A 23883-nucleotide genomic window follows, 5' to 3' on the forward strand; every position below is an offset into this window, starting at 1 on the left:
TAAACTGAAAATCCATGACTAGATCTATAGCAGCACATCTCAGCATGGCTCATCTCTCAGATGCAGGTGCATGTTCACCCCATAAGCAAATGCCAAGATAAAAGGTTCCCTCAAGGAACCACCATCCCTGTTTTCTGACTAGGTTTCTATTATTTCAGGGAAAATTACATTAATGGAATGAAAAAAAATAAAATATTCCTTCTGGGATTTAGAACAGTACAGCTTTCATTTTGTGCAACAACTTAGATATTTGTACTGGGAAAAAGTCTGCTACTTTGGAGTTACGGGTTGTCACTACAGAAAATTTAAACTCAGACACAAACTTAATCCCCCATTGTTCATAGGAAGGGTTTACATTTATTTTATAAAATTGATGTAGAAGCCACAAGTTTTCTTCTTGCCAGATCTCTGTTACAGGATGTACATTTCTTTTTGCTTTAAAAAGCATAAAACAAAAGCGTCATTATATACTTCTAAAGTATACAGATTTAAGCCTTCCCTTTTGAGAAGTAAATCAATACTGATTCAGAATGAAAAGAAAACAGCAGCTCTAAGAACAACAGTGGCTCTCCACTTTGAATCATTTACCCTGAAATCCTGACTGCACAGAAGTCAATGGCAAAAGTCCAAGTGACACTGGGGTAAGAAACTCCCCATTCATACCTTGCTCAAGCTGCCATGCACTTAGGTAGCAGAGAACTATTAAGAATGATCAAATCTCAGGTTTCTTTCCTACTATATTTAAGGGCACATACAAAATATATAAAAGATTCACTTGCTCCAGTGGTGGAGGCTCTACGGCCTCCATGGGCAGCTTCCTCCGGTGTTCAGCCACCGCATGATGAAAAAGCTTTTCCTTTAGTTTAAACATTACTTCTTTGATTTCAGTTTGTGCCTGTTGCCTCTTGTCCCATCACAGAGCATCACTGAGAAGAGCCTGCCTCCATCTTTGCTCCCCCATCAGATATTTATGCACACTGCTAAGGTCCCCCAAGCCACCCCAGCTGGCTCAGCTGCCCCAACCTCTTTGGCCCTCTACTGGACTCATCCCAGCACACCCACGTCAGGCTTGTTTGGGGGAGCCCAGAACAAACTTGGAATAATTTTACATTCTATATCATCAAAACCAGGAATACAGACGTGCAACTATCTGTAAGCAAAATAACCAAACATTTCATTATTATTATGTGCTTTATATAGGCTTTCTGATGGAAACAATACTGTGCAACAGAGAAATTATATGAATGCAAAGAGATTCCTTGCCTATGATAAAATATTTACTGGCCTCTGCCAACACAGCCATTACTATATTTATCCTTCCAGCATCCCTTTGAGGTGAGGAATACTAATACGCGCATTGTACACATGGAAGACAGAAGGACATGGTGACCTACCTAATATCACACAGGAAGTATGTGGAAGAGTAAGGAATGTCTGAGCGTGAGGCTAAATGTTTTATAGCAGATGTGTGAGATATAAAGTAGAAGGCTTAAATTATTAATGGAGAAAACTTACAATGCTGTGGGGCTCATAGAAAAGGTTTTCCTATGGTGCACATTCTGGTCTCCTTGCACTTCACATAGCTTCCATGAAAGCACACAGAACTTTTCTCTCCCTATATTCTCATTAAGACCCTAGTTGGTTTCAGTGTAAAGGAAAAAAAAAAAGGTTTAAGTCTATTCAAGAACTGTTTCTCTCTGCATTGTCAGAGAGTTTAGATACTTTTCTGTGCATCTCCAAACGTTATATGCTAGACGGAAACCATAAGCCCTCAGCTTTTATTTTGCTGTGCTAGAACACGTAAAAGCCTTTCGTTTCTTCTCATAAAATAGGTTTTGCATTGCCTTAATAATCCTTATGACCCTTCTCTACATCTGTTCCAGTTTTACAGAACATTCCTGTCCGTAGGTGACCAACACTACACGATATTTCTAAAGTTGTATCGGTCTATGATAGCACCACCATTTCCTCTGGAAATACCACTCCTAATGCATCTTAAGGTTGCACTGCCTTTTCCACTGCTGCATCATTTCTTAAAATAATTCTCTTTATAGCTCACAATGCAGAGAAATAGAAGTATGGAATCACTATAATTGAAATATGGTTGGTTTCTAAGGAATTTCTTTGAAGGAGGGAGCAGTGTACACATTTCATAGATTAACTGAGAAGTCTTTTTCAACTGAGAAGCATATGGAGATGTGAGAGGAAAGGAGATGGAAAGGGAGAATTGGTGGGTGTTATATACAAATGGAGCAGGAAGATGAGAGCATAGGAGTAATGATTTCTTGTGTGCAACAGCAGGAGTACACAGACATTTTCCTATTGGAAGTTCTCTAACAGCTCTATACAGAGAGGCTTGTCTGGTTCTCCTGATTTCTGTGGAATAGAAAAAAACTGAGAAAACAGCAGACACTGATAAGGCAGAAGCTTCACTCTACCTGCTTGAATAAGTATTGAATAAATATTATCAGCAACAAGGGTCTGCACAAACCAGCTTCTTTATCCCTTCAGCTCAGTATTCAGAAACAACTACACAGAACATAAGAGCAGAGCTTCCCCTTCAGACCTATGCTGTCATTAGGGGAATAGAAAAATTGCACCTTTTTGTCACTTGACAGTATCATAAAAATTAAGATAGTATCCTGGAATTTATTTACGGAATGTAAAATGCTCCCTTTCATACAGCTGCCACAGCACTGGTAGCAATCTAGAATCTGAATTCTTAGGGAAGTGTGGGAGTTGGTTTTTATTTTTCTAAATAAATACAACAAGGAATTTTCTATGTGACAAAACAATCAATTTAGTACCATTATATGCTTTCCCCTGTATATGACATAAATGCATTAAGTTTACTTCAGATTGTATACATGTGAAAGACATCAGAAAACAAAGTGATGCATTCAACATTCCTGAAGTGAGATTAGTGCGCTAATGATTCATTTGGACTTTTTCATGTAAAGATTTCATCAGCATCGGCATGTTTCCATGAAACATTTTCCTTTTGTGGTTTAACAACTCTTTTTTAAATCAAGTAAAAACTGTTGTATTGAATTTTATTTTTTATTTTTTGATTAGCCTTAATGAATGTCAACTTTTTCATAGGGAAAACCTAGAAATCCTTAGTCAGTCAAAACCCTCATTGATTGTATCCTCTGATGTTAAAAATTATTCATGGCTAATATATTCCCAGAAAGAAAGATAGTGTTGAAGGCATGAACAAACATGTAGTGATTAATCACATCTTTTTACACACTATTTCTTTTTCAGATACAGACTGCTCTCTGAAGAGTCACTGCTAGATGAAGGGAACATCACATCTTGCTACCGTAAACAAGAACTTCAAGCATCCTGTTATACAGCTTTCAGGTCAAGGAGAGACAAGGCCATGTAAATCTAAGTGATTCTTAATGAGTTCTTTAACCGTAGCCTTATGAAGTCACAAATGACCATAAAATGACTATCTATTGATTTTGAACCCAGCATAACTTATTTCCAAACCCTGAGGAACAATGGCGGGGAGATAGAACGTCTTTAACCAGGGCTAAATTATTACCAGAGAGAGTTATCTTCAAAAGTCCCTGTCCAGCCATCAGCAAACACTGACAGGAACGATTGCACAGCCCCAGGACCTCAACCATCACTGCCCCAGCTCGGCAAAGATGGAACACACACCGCCAGCCTTCCTCCTGCCCCAAAACATCCCACTGTATTATTTCACTGGAAAAATGGGAATGCAATCCCCCAGGTGTCAGGAGATCAGCTGAGTAAGGGTCAAGTCAGCAGATTGGGAATTGTTCCTGGGGGCCAGATGAGCGGTTGGCTGTCTAGTTTCTAACCAGGGCCACTGCTGACTGTTTCGGACCGAAGTGGGGAAGAAATGCATTATGCAGCTACAGAAAAACTTGCATACAAGGAAAGTCTTTTTACACACCTCACCAGTTAAAAGCTGCCTTTGCTAGGCAGAGTGAATCCTACAATGACTTCTAAAACTCTAGGTATTATGTTAATATCCTTATATTTTTCTATAGATGCCTGTTTCTGTCTGAATTTATATTCTGTAACTGTCTGTGACCTCTGCCTTCCTTAAGGATCCCTAAACCAAAATCACTAATCAATAAAAAGGCACCTTTTTTCACCAAATTAAAAAAAAGACTAATTTAAGTTTAGCTGTAATAAATCACTAGTTGTTTTTTTGACAGTAACACGTTGTCTTTAAATTAAGAATCTGTATGTATATATATATATGTAAATATATATATATGTATATACAAACCATCCCCAGTATTTATTTCCTTAGAACCTCTGTAGGTGCTATTTCTTAGCTCTGTTTACTAACTCACTTGATGTCTAATTTGTTTTCTACCCCAGGTCTCTTGGTTTCTGCAAAACCACGTGGCAATGAGTTTCATAGGCTATGCAATGTCTGAACAATTCCTAAAAACATGAATTCCATTTTCCTTCACTTCCAGCTTCACATTGCATTGCCTGAACTTCTAATGTCGTTCTTTGTCTCTTCCTCCCTCTTCAAATTATTATAGTGCAGTTAACGACCTTTACAGAAATAAAACAATCTATATTGCTAATGGATCTATTTACATCTGTGATTTGTTCTTTGTAATACATGCATAATATGTAAGACAGTAGCAAAGCTTGCTATGCAAGCTACTTCTTTCCCCCCCCCAAAATGCATACTAATTACTGCAGCAAAATTGAATTTGCCTGTGCATACATTGAGGTTAACCATGCAGTTAGTAATGAATGAAGCACCGAGTATCAGTTGTGCACCCAAGAAGGAAATATGTATTTAAAATCATGAGCAAGATTCTAATTACCAAGCCTTGGAAATAATTTAGTTAATTTTGGCTTTAAGATTAAATAATTCTAGAAGATACTAAGCTGCTTCCCATGCTTAATTAGAGGCTTTACTTCACTGAAAATCTCCTGAAACACCATAGGCAATAGCGGAAAAATATCCACCTAAACTGTTTCCTAGGATGTCATAGCATCTTTGACAGAAGTGCTATTACTTGAAAACTTTATGGCACGTAGCAGAAAATTATTGTATTCTTGTATTACAATTTTGTTAATAGATAAATCATCTAAATCACCACAAAAGACTGGAGAACAATTTACAGTGTATCATAAAAATTGATGAATGTGACAGGAAAAGCATTTGGATAAGAAAAGGCATTAAGTGTGAAAGAAGAATTTTTAAATTAATTTACAAAATTCCTGAAATCGCAAAGTAACTATCAATTTTGACCAAATGAATCAAGTGTTCCCACATCAACATAACCGGTTCAGGGCTTAAGTCTCACAAAAACCTGCTGTAAAAGGAAACAGTAGAGAATTTTCTTGTCAGCGCATGAATAGTCAATGGCAAAAAGAGTAACCATCAAAAAAAGCCAATTGCAGCTGAGGGAAAAACAAAAGAAATGAAAAGTCAGCACGAATGCACGGGTGGGACTGTTTGTCAAGTTGCTATGCAAGCAGTTAAGATTGTATCAGTATTTCCCTCACAAAGCTCAATTTTTAAAGAATTTATATTACTTGACTGTTAAAATATGTTTTAGGAAGAAACAAGGGTGCACTGTGCACGGGCAAATTTTTAAATTAAAAATGGCCTCCAAAATTGCTCCAGCAATTTTCTGCATACAATTGTTTCCACATGAAAAGACCTATGTTTAAGCACAAAAACAGATATATTTTTCTTTAAAGTATATATATTTCTTATATATGAGAAAAAAACCCCAAACCCTACCAACTCAGTGCTGCGGACACACAGACTAACCCCAAAACACCAGCTCCAAATAAAAGCAACGATGCTGGGAAGTAATAGTACATCTGCCCCTGCATTTGAACGCAAGTACAAGGCAAGTGTGAAAGCACGATTTCTGGAATCACTTTTAATTCAGCCAAGAACTCTATCTAGTACAATCTCAAGCCAGAAACCATTTTCTTTCCCTAACATCACTGTTGTGTCCCTTGGCAAATATGCCAAAAGCAGCAGCAAAATGAGGATGCTTTAGGTTTTAGTATGTTTTTCTAATATTCATTTTTTATTCCTTAAGTGAATAATGTGAACTAAATCGTATCAGCTGACTATCTCTAAATTATCACCCCTACATTGCCAGCTATTCTATTTTTTTAGCCATCTATTTTTTTTGAAGTTAGAATCAATGAAACAAACCATTATGTGTGTATGAATAAAGACAATATTATTGCAAAAAAATGTCATCACTATTTAAACAAGTGAAACAGTTCTTCTAATCCAGTACATCAAAGCAATTATCTACATTTTGTTAAACCGAAATGTCTTTTCAGAAACCAGCATGATGTTAAGAATTTATGTCAATAAATTACAAACCAAAACAGAGTGAAGTTGCTGAACTGTTTCTGGTTTCAGTGGAGAAAACATATGCACCAGGCATTTTTCAATTCCTCAGTCTCTGTGCAACGCAGGTAAATAGATGAGCTGGAAGTGCCAGAGCAGTTACTGATTTTGCTCAGCAATATGCCTCCAAGTGACAGAACAAGACCCTTCAGAATAAAATGAGGGGGAAAAAAATAAAAGGAAGTTACACTGTCCTCCAGAAAGGGTTCCTTACAACAGCTTAAATACTAAACTGTATATATACATACACACCACTAACTTAAGAACAATTCATGTATTAGCTATTATGTTTGAGCATGGGCATTCTCTTGAAATATTTACATAAAGGCAGTATTTTATTTTGTTTTCAGAGGGGGGAGGATTTGCACACCAGAGGAGCTGCTCTGCATGCACATGGCTTGAGCACAACCTACAGATGCGGAACCTCTGCGCTCTTACTAAAGAATCAGTTTTCGTTTAGAGAGATGGAGGCCTCCCGTGTTATTGCCCGCCATGTGGTACATGAAACGACTTTCAGGCAGGCCTCAAATTTCTTTGTGCTGAGGGCTGCGGACACACAGATGAAAAGACAAGGCTGGCAAGAGATCGATTACAACACAAAGTTATTTGCTATTTAAAAGTTAAATGAGGCTCATCACAACCAGCCTGGAAGCAATACTAGCTCACCAATACCTGAGCCAGTTACTAAGGTTGAAACTCACATTTTGGAGGTGCTTTCTGCCATTACTTTTGACTACTCACCTCTCCCAACAACCGAGCTAGCCATGCCACTGCAGCCACCAGCCTTATCTATAAGCACATACTTACTAATGTGACTGATATATTACTATATGCCCCATTACAAGGTTAGAGAATCAGATACATACATTAAAGAAACAAAAAATCAAGGTTTTCTTCACCAAAAGAGTTTATGAAGTCAGCCTAATACTCCAGATTTGAAATTAAAAATAAACCTTAACCACAACACCTTTTTCCTCACCCACTAATTGTTACTATGTGATCAGTGTGCCTCAGATTTGCCTTTTATCTGTCTCTAAGATCACAGACTTGGGAACAAGGCTGCTTCCCAACAGACTTTTCCACAACACCTTCTAGTTCTAGTACTAAACCTTTCAAACAGGGGATGAAACAATACATACAGGAACATTAGAGTTCTTTTGAACCGCATCGTCATGGTCCTCTTCTTTTTAATACCATTCTCTCTCTACTGCTTCCTAATAAGGTCAGAAACAAAGTTGAAAGGCAAAATGCAGTCTCTTTGCCTTTCCAAAGTAACCTTCCAACATTGTGATCTGCTACCTTAATGCTGTGTACAGGAACACACTGAATACCATGTAAGCAAGCAACGCCTCTTTATCACTCACCAGTTATTACATCCAGAATCTTCCCAGACCTGAAGTCCATATAAGCCCCTCAAAAGCAGGCAGGGAGCCTAAACATAGCTGCAACTCTTTGCTGCTTCTCCTAACACAACACCTTGCAGCTGGTGCAAAGGAGTAAAACTGCTGATGGCTCCTTAAAACCTCTAGAACATTAGAAAGAGGCTGCAGGTGTGAAAGAGCAGATCGCAGCCACCTGCTAGGCATCACCTGAAGCCAGAAGCTTCCCAGATGGACGAATTACCCTGAGAAGGCGGCTAGCAGCCAGCCACACATGTGTAGCATGTCTCGTGCCACTTGCATTGCCTCTTCTTCCAGCCAGGTGATTTAATTATGTGACTACACAGCAATTTTAGTATTCCACTTCCTAAGGACATGGCTAGCAGAATTACAGTGTGCATAAAGACAGCCTAAGCACAAAGCTCAGGCGACGTGGGAAGAACCATGCGCTGCACCCTCAGGTCTTCTCTTCTGCAGCACAGCTCCTGGAGGTGCCAGGAGAGGATACTTCCCATGGGGGGACGTCCATAGGAGGGAAACACATGCTGCAAACTACATTTAACTTCACCTGGAGCTAAAGCCTGACAATTCACAGAGCTCCCATCTAAAACTCAAGCTTCCCCCCTGCAATATTTTAACTCTGGCAGTGTTTTCTCCTGAAGGGACTCTCTGACTCTCTGCTCCCACAAAGACAAATTGGTACAAAGGACAGAACTCTACAAAAGAAAAACAAAATCAGCTGTGGGAGAAAAAACTAAAACAAAGGTAAGTCACCTGCTCTGTATAAACGATAGGGGCTCTGCCCTCTCGCCTCTCCAGCAGACCTTACTGGTAACATGGCTCACTGTTCAAAGCCTGGATTAGTGGAGAGCTCCTTTCAGATGTAACACCTGATTTCCATGAACTCACACTCATTATATATTTTAGCCCCTGTCCTTAAAAACAAAATAAAAACAAAGAAACAAAAAACCCAGCCCAAGCACTTAAATTATTTGCTGAAAGGTGGCTGTAGGTGCTTATCTAAGTCAGTGGGTGGTTATGCAGTGAATTTTAGTGCCTGCAATAACATCAATGCACAGATCAGACATTATAAGCAGCAAGCAGGCCTTCCAAACAATAGACAGAGCAGCAAGCGCTAAACAGTTTTACAACATTTTCCTGCAGCTTCCCTGTGCAGAATGCTTAGAAGATGCTCTTTTCTAACCTAGCCTTCTAGGGTTTAATGCAACTGCTGAAGAAACTGGGCTCCTTTTGGTTCATTTCATATGACAAAATGTTTAAATGCTTGGAACCAAAGTTTCGCAACTATACTTTCTAAGCTGACAACAATGGACATATGTACAAGTCATTTAAGACTAACACATAGAACAATATAATTTTATAGCTATGGATTAACCATCCACAGGAGGCGGGCTTGGCTGGCTTCGTAGCTTGTCCCCTACTTTATACATACTGCTCGTTCTTCTCTTCCAGGAAATGTGGCTGGGAAAAGAATTTTGGTCCACTTTCTTGAAGTTCATTTCCTTTTCTTAACTAGGAGACAAATGCAAGTAAGGTGGAAATATTTCTGAGCACCCTTATTATCCAAAATACTGACCAGCATACTTTTATTTCTTGTGTGTGCACTATTTTCTTTTTTTTCCCATGCGTTATTATACTCAACTATTAATATTTTTATTATTATTAATAAAGTAATTGTGGTTGGGGGTCAAATACCAAGTATTTGTACATACACCAAGGCAATTCTTTTGAACACACAGGCAATGCCATAGTTCAAACAATTGAACTTGGCTGAGGAATGCTAAGAGCTACTACTATCTGAGCCATAAGTTTCCTAAAATCAGTGCAAGTGCTGAGCATACAGCTCACAGAGAGGGCCAATGGCACGGGCGTTCTCGCTCACAGTAAATACATAATCCTGGTTTTCAGTGAGACTGCTCCCATGTGTAAATGTTTGAAGAATAAACAACACGATTTGTATGCAGGTGCCAGCTGGTAAGACACAGCACATCTGTAAATACCTGAGCACGACATACAGAGAAGACCTGCTGATCCATCCCTTCCCAAAATGCCAACCTTCAAATAGAAAGAGGCAAACCCCATCAAACTTGGTGCCATCCATTACAACCACAGTTTTCAGTTCATCCACCTGCTTGGAGCGCTAGAATATTTCCTTCCCAGTCCTGACTCATCACTCTCCCCTCAAAGTTACAGCATGCTGAAGTACTGAGGAGCTTCTTGCTATCTCCTAAAATTTTGGGATGTCACACTGACACATCTCCCCGTGAAATTCTCACCTCCCTTAGTACTAATTTAGACCATAAGGCTACCATAACTTTAGTGTCTAAGTATTTTCAATTAATAATAAAGTATAAGAGTTGAAATGAATGCATCAAAATTTTACTGTTTTAATTGTACATGGATAATGCATTATCTAAACCACTTTCACTACTTAGAAAATAAGAGTTTGGAAAAAATCCTACGGCATATAAATTAAATTTCTGTCCACTAAATTACCCCGAATATTTAGACTGCCTCTGTAAGAAATACACATGGCACTCAGTGTCTTTGGACAATTAGTCAGCCTTTAAGCCTCTTGCCTTAATTGCTGTTGGTATTTTTACATACTTTCTTCATCAGCTCTTTTTTCCAGTGATGTCACTGTAATTATTTCTATTTGGCCTGGATGGTTTACATTATTTATCCAGTGAGATAGCTGTCTTATATTTCAATTGTTTGTCCATTTTTAGAACTGAATTCCCTATAAAATTTCGCTCCCTACTGTCAGGGTGGTTCCCAGCCATCCACTGTGATATTGTTCAGAGGGTGGGTAGTGATATTTAGCAATTCTTTGTCCTAGCGACTTCTCTATGCCGTAACATCAGAACAATGGTTTCTCTGAAGGCACTGGCTCACATCACCTTTTCCTTGGCAGGTCAGATAGCAATCACTATTTCAGCAGAGGCACTGTGATTGGAAACACTGGCATCATTCCTGCACTGTAGCGTCTCTGCTGGGAGTCAGAGATTTATTCATTGATCAAAATGAGTCCCCTAACCAAAGTTCCAGGAAGCACTTTTACCTGGGCTTAATTTTAAGTCTGTGGGTATTTACATACAGTCCAAAACTTCTCTGTTTTCCTGGACCAGAGTCCTTGCCAGGAGTAATGAAGAGGTTTGGAAGACTTGCTCTAAACTGGTAGTGCCAGAAAGCCTGCCTGTTTTCCCAGGCATTTCAAGGGATCAGTATCAGAATACCATGAAGCAATAAAAGAATGAATACCTCGTGTTGCTATTTTCCTGCAGCATCTACCAAGTCATTATTATTATCATCAATAATTGCCAATAATAATTGGCAGAAGCCTCTCCTTTATTGCCTCTATTGTTTTCCAAAGATGTCTTTATTTTTAGTAAGTCTGGGTGAACAGGACATAATGTGTTAGGAACATTTGGAAAACTTTGTGATCTAAAGTGACAAAGACCTTTTCCCCAGGGCACCAGCAGAAAACAGCAAAACTCTGTACACAAGTTAATAAGTAAGAGCAAAACAACTAAGACCTTGGGATTTACCATTTTCCAACAGTGATTTTCCACAGTCCCTGTTGATCAGTATTTATCATTTACCTCTTAGCTTCACCGTGCTTCTTTTTCACTTGAGATACAGGTTATTGCTTTGCAAATTGTATATTAATACTGCTTACCTACAAATACTTTAGGTATGATCCCAGGGGCAGTGCTGAATGCATTTTAATGAACATCTGAACTTTGAAAATTCAGTAGCATTTATTTTAACAAGAACTAAAAGACAAAGCAGAATTCCAAATGTGGCGATCAGCTTATATCTACTTATGCTTAAAGAGAGACTGAAGTAGGGCAAAATTCACTCCTATGCAGAAGACATGCAGTAAGCCTGTGCTCCATTTAAGTTGCCCCCATAACAGGCCTTATATGTTTCAAAAAGCTAGTCCTGAGACATCCCAGGAAAGGAAAATATTAGCTTTTGCTGGGAAAAAGCAAAACAAAATGTATTTAAGATACAAATGTCTGCTTAGAATATTTGGGGCTGTAACAACTTTTGAAGAAACCTGGCAGACTAGTTTATAAAACAAGCAGTTGTTCCCTCTGTGTATTAGTAAGACGTCATGAGAGAATTAGGATAGCTAAAGTATTCTCAGATGTTTGCAGTGATCACTCCCCAGTTGAGTGTTTGGAAAATCCAATGTGTAAAATTTCCCATAAACAAAAGGATTTTTAAAATGTCGATTCTGGGATGTTCTTGGCTGAGACTGCTGGAACAAATAGGAATAGGTTTATAAATATAAATAGCTGATACGGATTGTGCTCAGGAATATTTGTGCTAATAAGCCAGAAATAAAAATAAATAAAGTAAAATTACAATGCAAAAACTGACGGAGCTAGCAATCTAGAATTAGTCCATTCTCACTCAGCCTGTTTCAACCCACATGTGGTACAAACCTGACACCAGACACTAATCCCAGAACAAACCACAATTTGAATACTCCCAACCGAGCTGTGTAAAAATGTGTGTGAGCCTTGCATCGTCTTCCATAAATGCTCTCACTAGCCTCACCCCAAGTCATTTGTGCACTAGTAACTGAATACAAGGGTGACAGTATCTTTTCTACATGGAGAACTTTCTCCAGTTTCTGCTAATTAAAATAGCTGATTGAACTCCTTTTTCCTTACACACACGAAAAAATAAATAAATTAGGGATGGATATTCAAATTCTAGGAAAGCGTGTCTGTAAGATGACATGGTAAGCTTTGGAAATAAAACTGTGAGCAGCACTGAAGTGTAGAAGGGACAAAGCCCAAACTCTAGGGGAAAAAAAAAAAAATTTCTTACCTTTCCATCAGGACTTGATCAGGAGCGACAGGATCCAGTTTTGATTTCTGGCTCTCTTCTCAGAAACCTGTGAAAATTAAACTAAACTTATTTAATTGTGTGTTTAATGAATGATACTTTCATCTTTGCCAACAGTGAATGAAAAAACGTTAACTTCACTGGGGGGGTGACAGGAAAGAGTAAAAAATACATTCAGTGAACTGCTATCTTTTTTCCCCAAGTAGAGTGAAAATAATTATTCATCCACAATTGCAATGAATTTTGGATTAGGGAACTGGTCCTTCTTGACCAGCACCTCTATCCTTGAAGCTGGAGGTGTTGGCATCCCCAGGCTTCAAGCATTCAATTTCAGATGAGATCGGTTCCACTGCGTTACAGTGACTGCTGCTAGGTACGCGCTTACCAGCACTTTCCTGCTTCATTACAAATATATAATGTCATCAGGTTTATACCATGTTTTAAAGAAAAATATCCCCAGATAGTCAAAACAAAACACAAAGTGAAGGTGTTTTAGACCTTCCTTTCTTCAGACCACTGCCAGGAACAGTCCTTTTCTCCCAACCCTCTGCTCCCTGAAAAGGGCCCCTCACATCTTTTGGGCCTTACCTCTCAGGCTTTTCTGCACTTGAGAAAGAATATGTGACTGCGTGTGCACATGATGCATTTTAGTTGGAAACAATCATAAAAAATCCGTTTTTTTATAAAAAGGCCTACTTCCAAGGCTGCAAGTAGAAAACATCTCAAATCAGCTTGCAATCACAGGGAAGGCTGACGAAGGCCAGTGCAAGGCAGCATCGGAAGCTCCTCAGCTAGGACTAATTACTGACCATCAGCCTGCTTTAAGCCAAAATCTCCTTCTACCTCCGTCTTGCAGGTCCTCCCTCCTTTCCATGGCAGTTCAGTCTCCAGGTTCAGACACCAGAGCACTGAAGAGCACCATACAGCTGCCTTAGGGTCGCTCTTCCAGTGCTCACACAAAGCATACTGACACGGGCCATCTCTGCCCACAGCTCAGCCCAGGCTCTCAGCTTGCTTTCTCCAGATGACCCAAGGCTTAGGATCGCCCCTGATGGCCTGATTTCATGACCAGGCAACCCACAAAGCAGTGTAGTAAGACCTACATTATTATTATGCCCTCCTAACATGCCAGCACACACAGCAAGCTTCTTCAAAGCATCCAGTCATCCCTTCTGCAGAGCCAACTACTCAATCACAGCAGCAATGAGTACCTACCGGGGTAATCATCTGCACCATGGCAGAACCCCACACAACACCTAGAAAAAGCCATAAAAGCAGGCAAAATTGGAACCAGAGGGCATACTCCTCCTGCCGAGAAGTAACCGGGGTGGACCGATACCCCCCAAGGCCATTGGGCTTCTCTGGGCAGAGCAGTCTGCCTTTCGGAGATCTTGCTAGCTGAGCGCAGTACGCAGGGAGCCAACTCAGAAAGGCAGAATATTAAAATAACTTAGGCCAAGAGACCCTGGGGTCACCTTGTCCAACCCATGCTCAAAGCTGGGCTGTCTTGGATCAGGTTAGGGCCACCTTATTTAGGCTCGGCCACCCAGTTATCAGCTGTGTTAGGGACTCGGACACAGGGCACCACGTGCACACATACCCCTGAGGATATTTTTGATCACATCAACTACAACAGCTGTAACAAGCTGATAAATACAGGGGGAGAAAAAGAAGAAACTACACAGAGGAGTATTCTGTTTGCAGCCAAATTCAGACTTGTACTTTAAATTACTTCCTCAACACAGCAGAAATGCACAACTTGAATTCAATGCATGCCATGCCTATTAAAATAAAGCAAACCTAAGGAAGTCGGTGCAGTCTGTTTGTACTATGCACCTTAGCTGATGTTTAGCCCATCAGAGTTTAGTAGATGTGAAAGTAGAAAAGAAGGCATCTTTAAATGCTGCACATTGGAACAGCCAGCTGGAGTCCATTTATTGTGCTCAAAACCACCAGAGTATTTGCTATGTTGCACGGGCAGGATGGGACCAAAGCACCACCCTTGGCAGGGTTTGAGTAAGCAACTGGTGGTTTTGTTTACTTGGCTTTAGCTGAGACTTCGGAAACATCACTTCTGGTGAGGGAACTCCTTTTGTGAAACGTGTATGTCAGCTGGAAAGGTAAGATGACAAAGAAGGAAGCTCTCCAGCCTCAGCTGCAAACTGGAGAAACAGAGTGGGTGAGAAGGCGAGGAAGAAGCAGAATTCCCAACTTCCATACCCACAGCAAACTGAGTGTTCTGCTCACTTTAATGATTCAGTAACACTTTCCAAAATAGGTTAGCCCAAAAGTTTTCTCTGCAAGATTCTTTTTTTTTTTTTTTTGTCTCTTCCTCTCCCTAAAAGCCATGCCACAACTTCACCAAAGATAGAACAAGGCAAATATGCTGAACATATGGATGCCGAAGGAAATGATTTCTCTAGCAATGACCACATGAGAACTGTTAGAATTTCCTTCCGCAGCTCATGACTTTTTAGTGGTTTGGATGACCTTGATAGGAAAAGCCAATATTGAGGATCTGATCTGAATTTTCTATGACAGACACAGTAAATGCCAGAAAATCCCTTCCGTTCCCCAAAGTGTCGATAGCACAATTCGGCAAGTACACATTTATTTGGGCTAGCTGGTGGCTCCACACAAGTACCCAGAGATGTTGCAAAAGACTATTGCTGAATTTCTTAAACTTTTCTTCAACATACGAAAACATTGTCATCATCATGGTGCCCAAAAATCAGTAAACAACCATTACATGTATTAGATAAATCTGTCTCGGTCCTTAGATAACTCCTTTTCAAAATTTGGGAAGATTTAACACTTTTGAAAGTGCTTTGCCCTGTGAGGTGAAGAAATACAGAATGTAGAGGTGGTGTGGGTCAGATCCAAACATTTTTGCGATGTCCATAGCCAGCCTACATGCTGGCATCCGGTTCTGAGCACACCAATCCCTGCTGTAAACCCCCCCTCACTGAATACAGTAGGGCAGATCTGCAAGCACCCCATTCTAACATGCTCAGCTCACAGGGGATACCTCAACCTCCCAACAGTTTCACAAAAAAATTCTTCCTGTCCATAAAAATACAGGAATTTATGTTCAACTAAACAAACCCCTAATTTTTACTTGTTTGGGACTGATTTTTTTGTGTGCATTTGCATTTTTACAAAAACACCCAACCTTGGGTGATCCAAGGCAACCTGCTTACAGGAAATTGTTCCCACAAATGTAATGTTTTGGTTCCCCGACCTTTTCCCTTGTATAAGCTAATCAAATACTTTTAATAACAATTGGAATTTGGTCACGAATAGGAACAATAGTGTTTTCCAAAGGAGATTCTCTCTCCTGGTATCTTTCTTTACTGTGCATTGTGTGAACATTTTCTGCCCATATAATAGAGGGCCAGAAAATCATCTGTCAGGGGATGATGGATGATGAAGTCTGCTACTTCGGCCTCAGGGCCTGGCCCTGCTGCTATACTTGACTTAGCCTTCAGTAGGCACTAAGTGCTCTGTCAGATTCATGCCAAGGGAAAAGCATATGCCTGCAACTCCCCAAAGTGTGGGAACCAGAATAAACAGAGACATTTTTAACGTTACCACACATTCGAAATCTGCTGTGTCACTTTCCTGTAAGCACTGTCTGTATTTTTGTAATACATGCAGTCATTATGGGTTTGTGGCTCTGTCCGTCACTGCTGTTCTTTGCGGCACGCTGACCAAGGAAACAAATGAAAAATAAAAGGAATGCACAGAATACATGACCATTTGGCTGCCTCCTATGCTCTGTCAGCGAAGGAGAGAGGAGTTCTTGGGGTTTTGTTGTCTCCCTTGCCCCCAACGACACTTTCATTGGTTTGTTGCAACAAGGCTTTTCTCACCTCGCGCAGCTTTATTAATTCAGGGGTTTTTAGAGTCCCCCTGGGTGCTGTATCACCGCACATTGATACGTTACCACAGGGCTATAGTTAAAAGCCAGCTTCCATGCTTCTTTCCACCCCAAAAATTCAATCAATCATTGAATTATGCTGTTTGGCTTGGACGGACTGCAGCAGGACTCTCAAAATCTCAGGCATGTCCATTATGAGCCCCATGTCCCACATGTCCAAGCTAAAATGATAGCTTAAAAATGATGCAAATCCAACATTGTCTTCTAATGCATACTTTCATTTCATATTGCCTAGCTACTATTTATAATCAGGCTTTTAAGACAATGTTCTTAAAAGAACATTGTCAAATGGGTCAAATGCAGTCAGGCTGGAATTTCCATTCTTCAAAAATTCCCCAGAGATGATTATCACCATGTCTCCTCCTCTTTCATCACTGCCTTAGCATGGAATATTTATACCCTGGCTAGTATTAAAAGGCTTGATTCCTTGTTTAAGAGAGAGAGAGAAAAAAAATGTCATGAACAGTTTAAATTACAAAGAACAATCTGCCCTTTTTTTAAAGGTCTCCCCCCCTCCCTTTTTTTTCCTCCTAGTGCAGGTACAAGCTATACCCATACAGATCAGTATACAAGCTTCATGAAAACCTTTTATATATTAGATATCCCTTTGCTTCAGAAGAGATATTCTCCAGCCCTGATTTACCATTGGATAATTTCAGAGGAAGGGGTTTACTCGCATTTTTCTCCTTTTTTAGAGCTTCCTGCAGCTGGCAGAAATCACTGAGGCCTTACCAAGCCGTAAAATACAGAGCTGCTCTTACAGGTTTGGACCAGACACACGAACCCTTTACAGCATCATCAGCAGGTCCCTGCAGCACCAAAAAAGGTGCATAGCAAGCTAACTATTAGACACCATTGAAGAGAAGTAGGAATATTTTCAGGCTAGCTGGTGTCACTGTCATAACGCATGCAAATTCCAAATGTCTTTGGATTTGACATGAATGTTTATCAGAGCATGATGCCTGCTCTTGAAAACTCTCTCCCTATTCATATAGGAATCGCCATTTGCAACCCTCACACTGAAAACCAAAGTCATTTTAGGTTATTAGATAAGGATCCATTCCTCTACAATATCAGTAGGGCTTTCTTTTCTACGTTAATACATGAAGATATCCATCCAAAGGTCCATTCATCTTGCCTTACAGGTGGGTTTAGCTGACAGCCATGAGCCTGACTTGACTTTTATACCAACACATCCATCCCAGCACCACTCCAGGCTTCTCTACAAAATACGCCTGTCAGTACAGCTGCAGAACAGTTTAAATGTTCTTATCTACTCCGTTGGATTCCCTCGGGGCAAACTGTTCCTCGAGATGATCTTTACCCTTCTCCTGAATCCAACACACTGAGACCAAAAAAGGCATTATGGCCAGGGACTGGTGTGACTACAGCAATAATTACCAGTTCAGCAAATAAGCTTCTCATTGCAAGCACTGCTGAGGCTATACGTGAGCCAAGAAGAACCCAGAATCATTGTGTCAGCAATTCTCAAAGACTATTTTAAATGCTATCAAGTTTAATAAAACTTTTACAGCATAGTACAGAGTGTACTTTGTGTTCCTTTGAAATTGATGGAACAAGCCAATTTTTCCAGGTTTGTAGGCATAACATGTATTAAATTATAATAAGAAATAGCTATTTAAAACCATGAAATGAAAGACTATAATGTACATTTAAAGGTCAACAACTGCATGAGTTTTCTTATTATATATTTTATCTGAGAAGTACTGGAAGACAAAGGAGCTCTGGCACCATACGTGTACATCTGGAGACTCGGTCGCTACTCTCTGTTCTGATTTGGACAAGGACCCGCATACATACTGTTACAGGATGGCCCTGCTTCACCTGAGCCTCTTCCAGAACTGCCTTTGCCTATTAAGAGGGTGACTTACACCCGTTAAGTAATTTGCACTACATGTACTACATACAGACAGGCTTATGTAGCTGCAATAGCAAGGTCAGACTGAAATACTGTGATTTTATTCCCATCTCTGCACCATACTTTCTCTAGGTCTTTCACTAAATCAGTTTTAATGCGTCTACCCCAATTTCTTGTCTGCAAATACAGGAGGTTAATATGTCATTTACAAGGGAAGAGAGGCTGTGCTAACTAACGCTGCCAAATAGAAACAATAGAGATGATCAACAAGGAAAAGCCCATTAGAAAACACCCAGATGAATTGGAAACTTCACTGAAAGTCAGGAAAGAAATGTGATATAGGTTTTGGCTTTTAAAAAGCATTTTAACATCTCAGCATTAAAAGCATTTTATTTCTTACTAAACATTTCTAAAATCAGACTTGAACTACAAAGAAAATGATAAATATTGCTGTTTATTTTATTTTTTTATTCAAGTGCCATTTCAGTGGGCCTCCCATATTCTAGCCTCTTCACTTAAACTGACTTGTATTTAGAGGGATTTAAACAGGATTTCATTTTAGCAACACCTTTAGAGCAATGTACTTTCCTGGCTCCACACACAGCAAAATCTACACACATGGACAAGAGCTCAGCATCAACCCTATTTTGCAAACGCCTTTCATTTGCTAATAATTACAACCAGTTTTCAAATTTCCTAATGTAAAACCCAATACTGTAGTGCACTGAAATATGTACTTCATGATACAGACCTGATTAAGCTTCACAAACCCCAGAAATATTCATCGATGTTTCCTTCTATTGTGTAGATGCGTATATACATTGCATATGGAGCCGGATTTAAATCCAGTGACATCTATGGAATGCTTCAATAGAAAATAGGGATCAGTATGGGCAACCTTATACCTCGAGGCTACCAATCAGACAGCTTTTGGGCATTAAACTCAGCAGACTTAAATGAAATATAATTTTTTGGAGAGGAAATCTTACAGTATTCATCAAATATGTAAAATACAACATAGAAAAACACTATCCCAACACAAACCCAGGTGTTTAATGATGAATGTTGTAAAATTGGCACAACTTTGAAAAGCACAGCTGTGATTAGGATATAATTATCTTATGCAAGAAATCCATTTCAGAGCTATAATTCTTTGCTGCTAGTGACAGGAACAGATTTTTATTATTTTCCACTCACCTGAATTCTGCAAAGCCAGTGCAGCCATAAAACATTGCTTTGGATTCTATTCTGGCTTGGAGTTCTAAACTTTTTTTTTTTTCATAGCTTATTGAATAACGGTGACTTCTTGTGAAGAACCCAGCTTTCATTCTGAAGCTCAGACTGATGGAACAGGGCTGGCAGCACACACACCTATTATTTATTACTGGTTAAATACGGAATGAAAGTAATTGGAATAAACAGTGACGCCACAAATATTTGTATGTTACACAGCTCATCTACAGCGAGTTTTTGTATCTCAAGCATTTCATCATATCAGAAGACACCATAATATGAGAAAACAATTCTACTTGTGTACGAATACAACAAAACTTGGATGCACAGGTTACCTGCTGAACTAGCTTGCATGTTATATTCTGCACAGACATCCGTAGCAGCACACATGTGTACCATATGGATCCTTGTACTTTCAGATCAGAGTCTGGTACCATTTGAATACAATTGCAAAGATTGCACAAGAGCCATATTGTCAAAATTGGCTCAAGGGAGGCCGAGATGTGGCCATGGATACATAAATCTCCTACCACCAGAAGGGGAATTTTCTTTTGACACAGAAAAAAAAGAACAGGTCTGTCTGGGAAGAAGAACCCTTCCTGACCAAAAATCTCTACAATATGGCCCAAATCAAAACCTAAAAGGATTTGTTACTCTAATGACTTAAAATTTTAAAAAAAAAGCTCTCTATTTTTCCCCCCTTCTAAACTTTGGATGCAATAGCACTTGAGTGGAATAAATAAGATCCAAAGATATTTCAGGATTTGAAATTCACAGCTTCCATACATGCTGTGTTATTTGCAAAGCCTATAAATTAATATTAAAAACTTCTGAGAAAATTCATTTCTATTTTTAAACTTTTTTTTTTTTACATTTGATCTGTTTAATTTAAGGAATGTAAGACTGCAGATGAGATTAATTTTCTAGTATCTTAATCGTAAAATTATATCACCGCTACATAGTCACAAAATGGTTAAATAATATTCATAAATTAAAATAATGAGAGTGCAATAATTTAGATTGTTCTACAACAATCCTAAAGGTGAGTAAAAATAAAATAATCCATCTGGCCATTTCAATTAAAATCTGCTACACTGTAATAAAAAAGCATTCGGAATTAATATAGTCAAACACATCTGCCAAAAAAATCCTTTGCTCTGATTGACTAAGACTGATTCAACTCTGCCGTGGGCTCTGGCCACGAGAGAGAAGCTGCGCTGGATTACACAGCCCTGTTGAGACATCTTCTTTAAATAGGTATTTTAAAAAGTCATGATCCCCTTTTCCACTAGATGTTCTCTGTAAACATTTGGGAAATGAATCACTCAGCAGCCATAGAATATAAGAAGAAAAAAGCACTCATAACTTGGAAAAAAATAGCTGTATTTCTTGAAAGAGACGAGAAGGCTTTCTGTAATATGAAAGCACAGCTTAAAAGATATGTTAGATCCATGGAGATCTATTGCATAAGGCTGAATTTCACCCTCTGTGTAAAGAATCAGCACAAGATTTACCCAGTCATTAGCCATGATTAAGTGGTGTTTTACAGATTTAGATGGGACGGGACTGAAGGAGGGATACCATGCTGGCCCTCTTCTGGTAGCGCCACTGCTACCCTAGGAGGGAGCTCAGCACTGCCCCAGCTACACCTCCCCATTTCCCAGAGCCAAAGGGAGAATAACGGCCCTGCAAAGTAACCCTTGCAGCAGAGTGCTTGGAAAGCCACCTGAGTTATAACCCACGGGAATAAGTCATGAATGGTGGGGATCTCAATGGACTTTGTGGACGAAGACTGCTTGCAAGTGGCTCAGAAGTCACTGAAGGTCCCAAGTCTTCCAGCGATGTGGAAGTCTGTATGTAGCAACGCAAATTCAGCAGCATCCATCCTGCATGAACCAGAGTGTTTCCTGTCTCTGGAACTCTTGTGGAAAAGACAATGAAGTGTTGAAGCACTACAAGAATAAAAATTCTTGCTTCCAAAAGCCTGCAGCTAAAGTGGAGTTCAGCTGGAGAAAGGGTATTTCACTGGGAAGCCAGACTGGGTCATTAACTTAGGAAATCTCCATTCTCATGGAAATCTCAAGTCAACTAAACCTCTAATGAGGTCTTCCTGTTTCTGTACCTTCCACTACTTCTCAATAGGAAAACTAAAGGAAAACATCCACTTTGTTTTAAACTGTACCTTGTCCTCTTTGCTTTTTCTTTCCTGCTAACAGCATAGAGAGGAGGAGACTCGAACTGCAAATTAATTATGGTACAGATTATTTCCCTGAGACTTTTCAAGCCTCATTAAAAAAACTCAATTCTCATCAATTTTATAATCCACTAACATTTGTGTTGAGACTTTGTCTCTTCCCCAAAACAGAGAGAAGTGCCAGTAAACTGGGTTCGAACTCTGTATTAATCAAAATAACTTTGAGTTCAGCAATTATTAAACCCAGTTAATAAATGTGGAAACTGCGACATATACAAAAAATGATGTAATTTGTTTGACATGCTTAGTGGTCCAGCGCATTAATTAGGGGCCTGACAAGTTTATGGGAAGTATTTGCTAAACATAGGAAAGCTCAAATTGGGAACATCTACGAACAGTACAGTACTCACAGCCAGCAGTCGGAGCATGGGTTGTTGGATGAACGGGTTAGAGCATGACTCAGTAGCTGTAAAACTATCTGGAAATATTTAAGTCAACAACCATGATTTGTATCTATAAGAAAATCTGAGGGCTGGGGCTAGATTTTTGGATTCGCTCTGAAAATTGTACAGGAAATGATTTCCTGCATGCAAAGCTGTTTTTGCAGATATCAATCACGCAGTTGGCTTAGACCTGAACACACACAGGTAAATGGATGCCTTTGCTCTCCCTTCTTCTCCCTTTTTCCCCTTTACTCTTTTGTGGGTGGGGTGAACAGAGTACATTTAGGAATCTGAAACAAACTTTAAGCCACGTTTTAAAAACGGAGAAAAAAGAGGGAAAACCATGAATTACGACGAACAATGAATCGAGCACAGTAAAGCTTTCCCCATGGCAGGAGACTGGTAAATGTTGGGAAAACAAAACTTTATAATTATTGACACTTGTGCTGGAGCAAATCTAAGCCAAACCATTAAGTTGCTCAACCACAAAGAGATGATTAAAATCGTTTTGAGAATCTGGCTGTGCTTCTCTTCTGGAAATAAAGGTGAGGTGGAAAAAGGACTTTATGCCTGGATGTTCCACAAAAAAACAAAAACACAAGCTAACTTGTTTTTAATTGTTGGGTCGAGTGCAGGGCTGTAATTGCAGGAGGAGAAAAGGGAGGATAAAGGAGTCCACTGCAATATTTCTGTGGTGATGAAAACCTAAACTGAATGTATTATTTTGCAATTAAAACATCTGAGGCAGTTCTTCAGTATGCTTACAATGAGAATATTGAGAATAGGTTCAAGGGTAGGATTCTCAGAAACAGTAATTTCCAATAAAATATTATCTATGCAATCAGAATGCCAACTTACAGGAGGAAAAATGCAACGTTGAAGTTGCATCATCTTAAAAAGTAGACTTGGCTCATTCTCTAAAACATGCAGACCAGAGCAACCTCCAAACAAAACAAGAGAAAACGAGTGAGAGAAGCTTCCCAGTCACCAAAAGTGAAATTAGTCATTTCTGAAGGAAAAAAAAAAGGCCAAAAATCCCAAACAATTTCCCAATATCAACCCTTTTAATTGGGATGAAAATGGTTTGGTTTATTCGTGCTGATCTAATAATCTTTTTTTTTTTTTCTTTTTCTTGCAGTGCCTTTATGGCTACATCTTGTTCCAATTCTGGTTTCATCCGTTCCCCTTTCCAAACAACCATAGCTTTCATATAGGCTTGCCATACACCAGATCCCATCTGTCTGTGACCTTGAATAAACAAGGGGCCTTTGATGTTCGTACGCACTTCCAACCACTTTGTCATTCCTGGTGATATACGAGCCGTGCTGTAGTGACATGCACTCATTACTGGTTTGTGGAAGTGCCTTCTGCTTCTTCTCTTGATGTAAGTTTACCATAGAACAAATTTACTGTAATCTTTCTGTTAATTTGTGCTTCCCTACAGAGTGAGGAAGAGGTCAGCAAGGCAGCGCCGGGATGCTGGAAATAGCAGTTCTGCACATGCAGCACCCTGACAGCCAAAAACAAGGGTCTAATT

The 23883-nt window shown here is 39.5% G+C and overlaps 1 protein-coding gene across 2 annotated transcripts in view; it reads right to left on the reverse strand.

Moving 5' to 3' along the window:
- Positions 1–23883, reverse strand: part of LOC310905612 (uncharacterized protein) — a 724478-nt gene that overhangs the window by 246292 nt on the left and 454303 nt on the right. The window contains exons 11-13 of one of the 2 annotated variants that reach the window (XM_083852137.1): positions 12640–12706; positions 7759–9306; positions 7534–7608 (exon numbers count right to left, since the gene is read on the reverse strand). In XM_083852137.1, coding sequence (XP_083708263.1) covers positions 7534–7568 — 35 coding nt within the window. In that variant the 5' untranslated portion in view covers positions 7569–7608; positions 7759–9306; positions 12640–12706. The remainder of the gene's footprint in view (positions 1–7533; positions 7609–7758; positions 9307–12639; positions 12707–23883) is intronic. The other variant, XR_014589159.1, reaches the window with a different exon arrangement.

Source organism: Anser anser (genome assembly GCF_964211835.1).
Source record: "Anser anser genome assembly, chromosome: 11".
NCBI classification, from domain to species: domain Eukaryota; kingdom Metazoa; phylum Chordata; class Aves; order Anseriformes; family Anatidae; genus Anser; species Anser anser.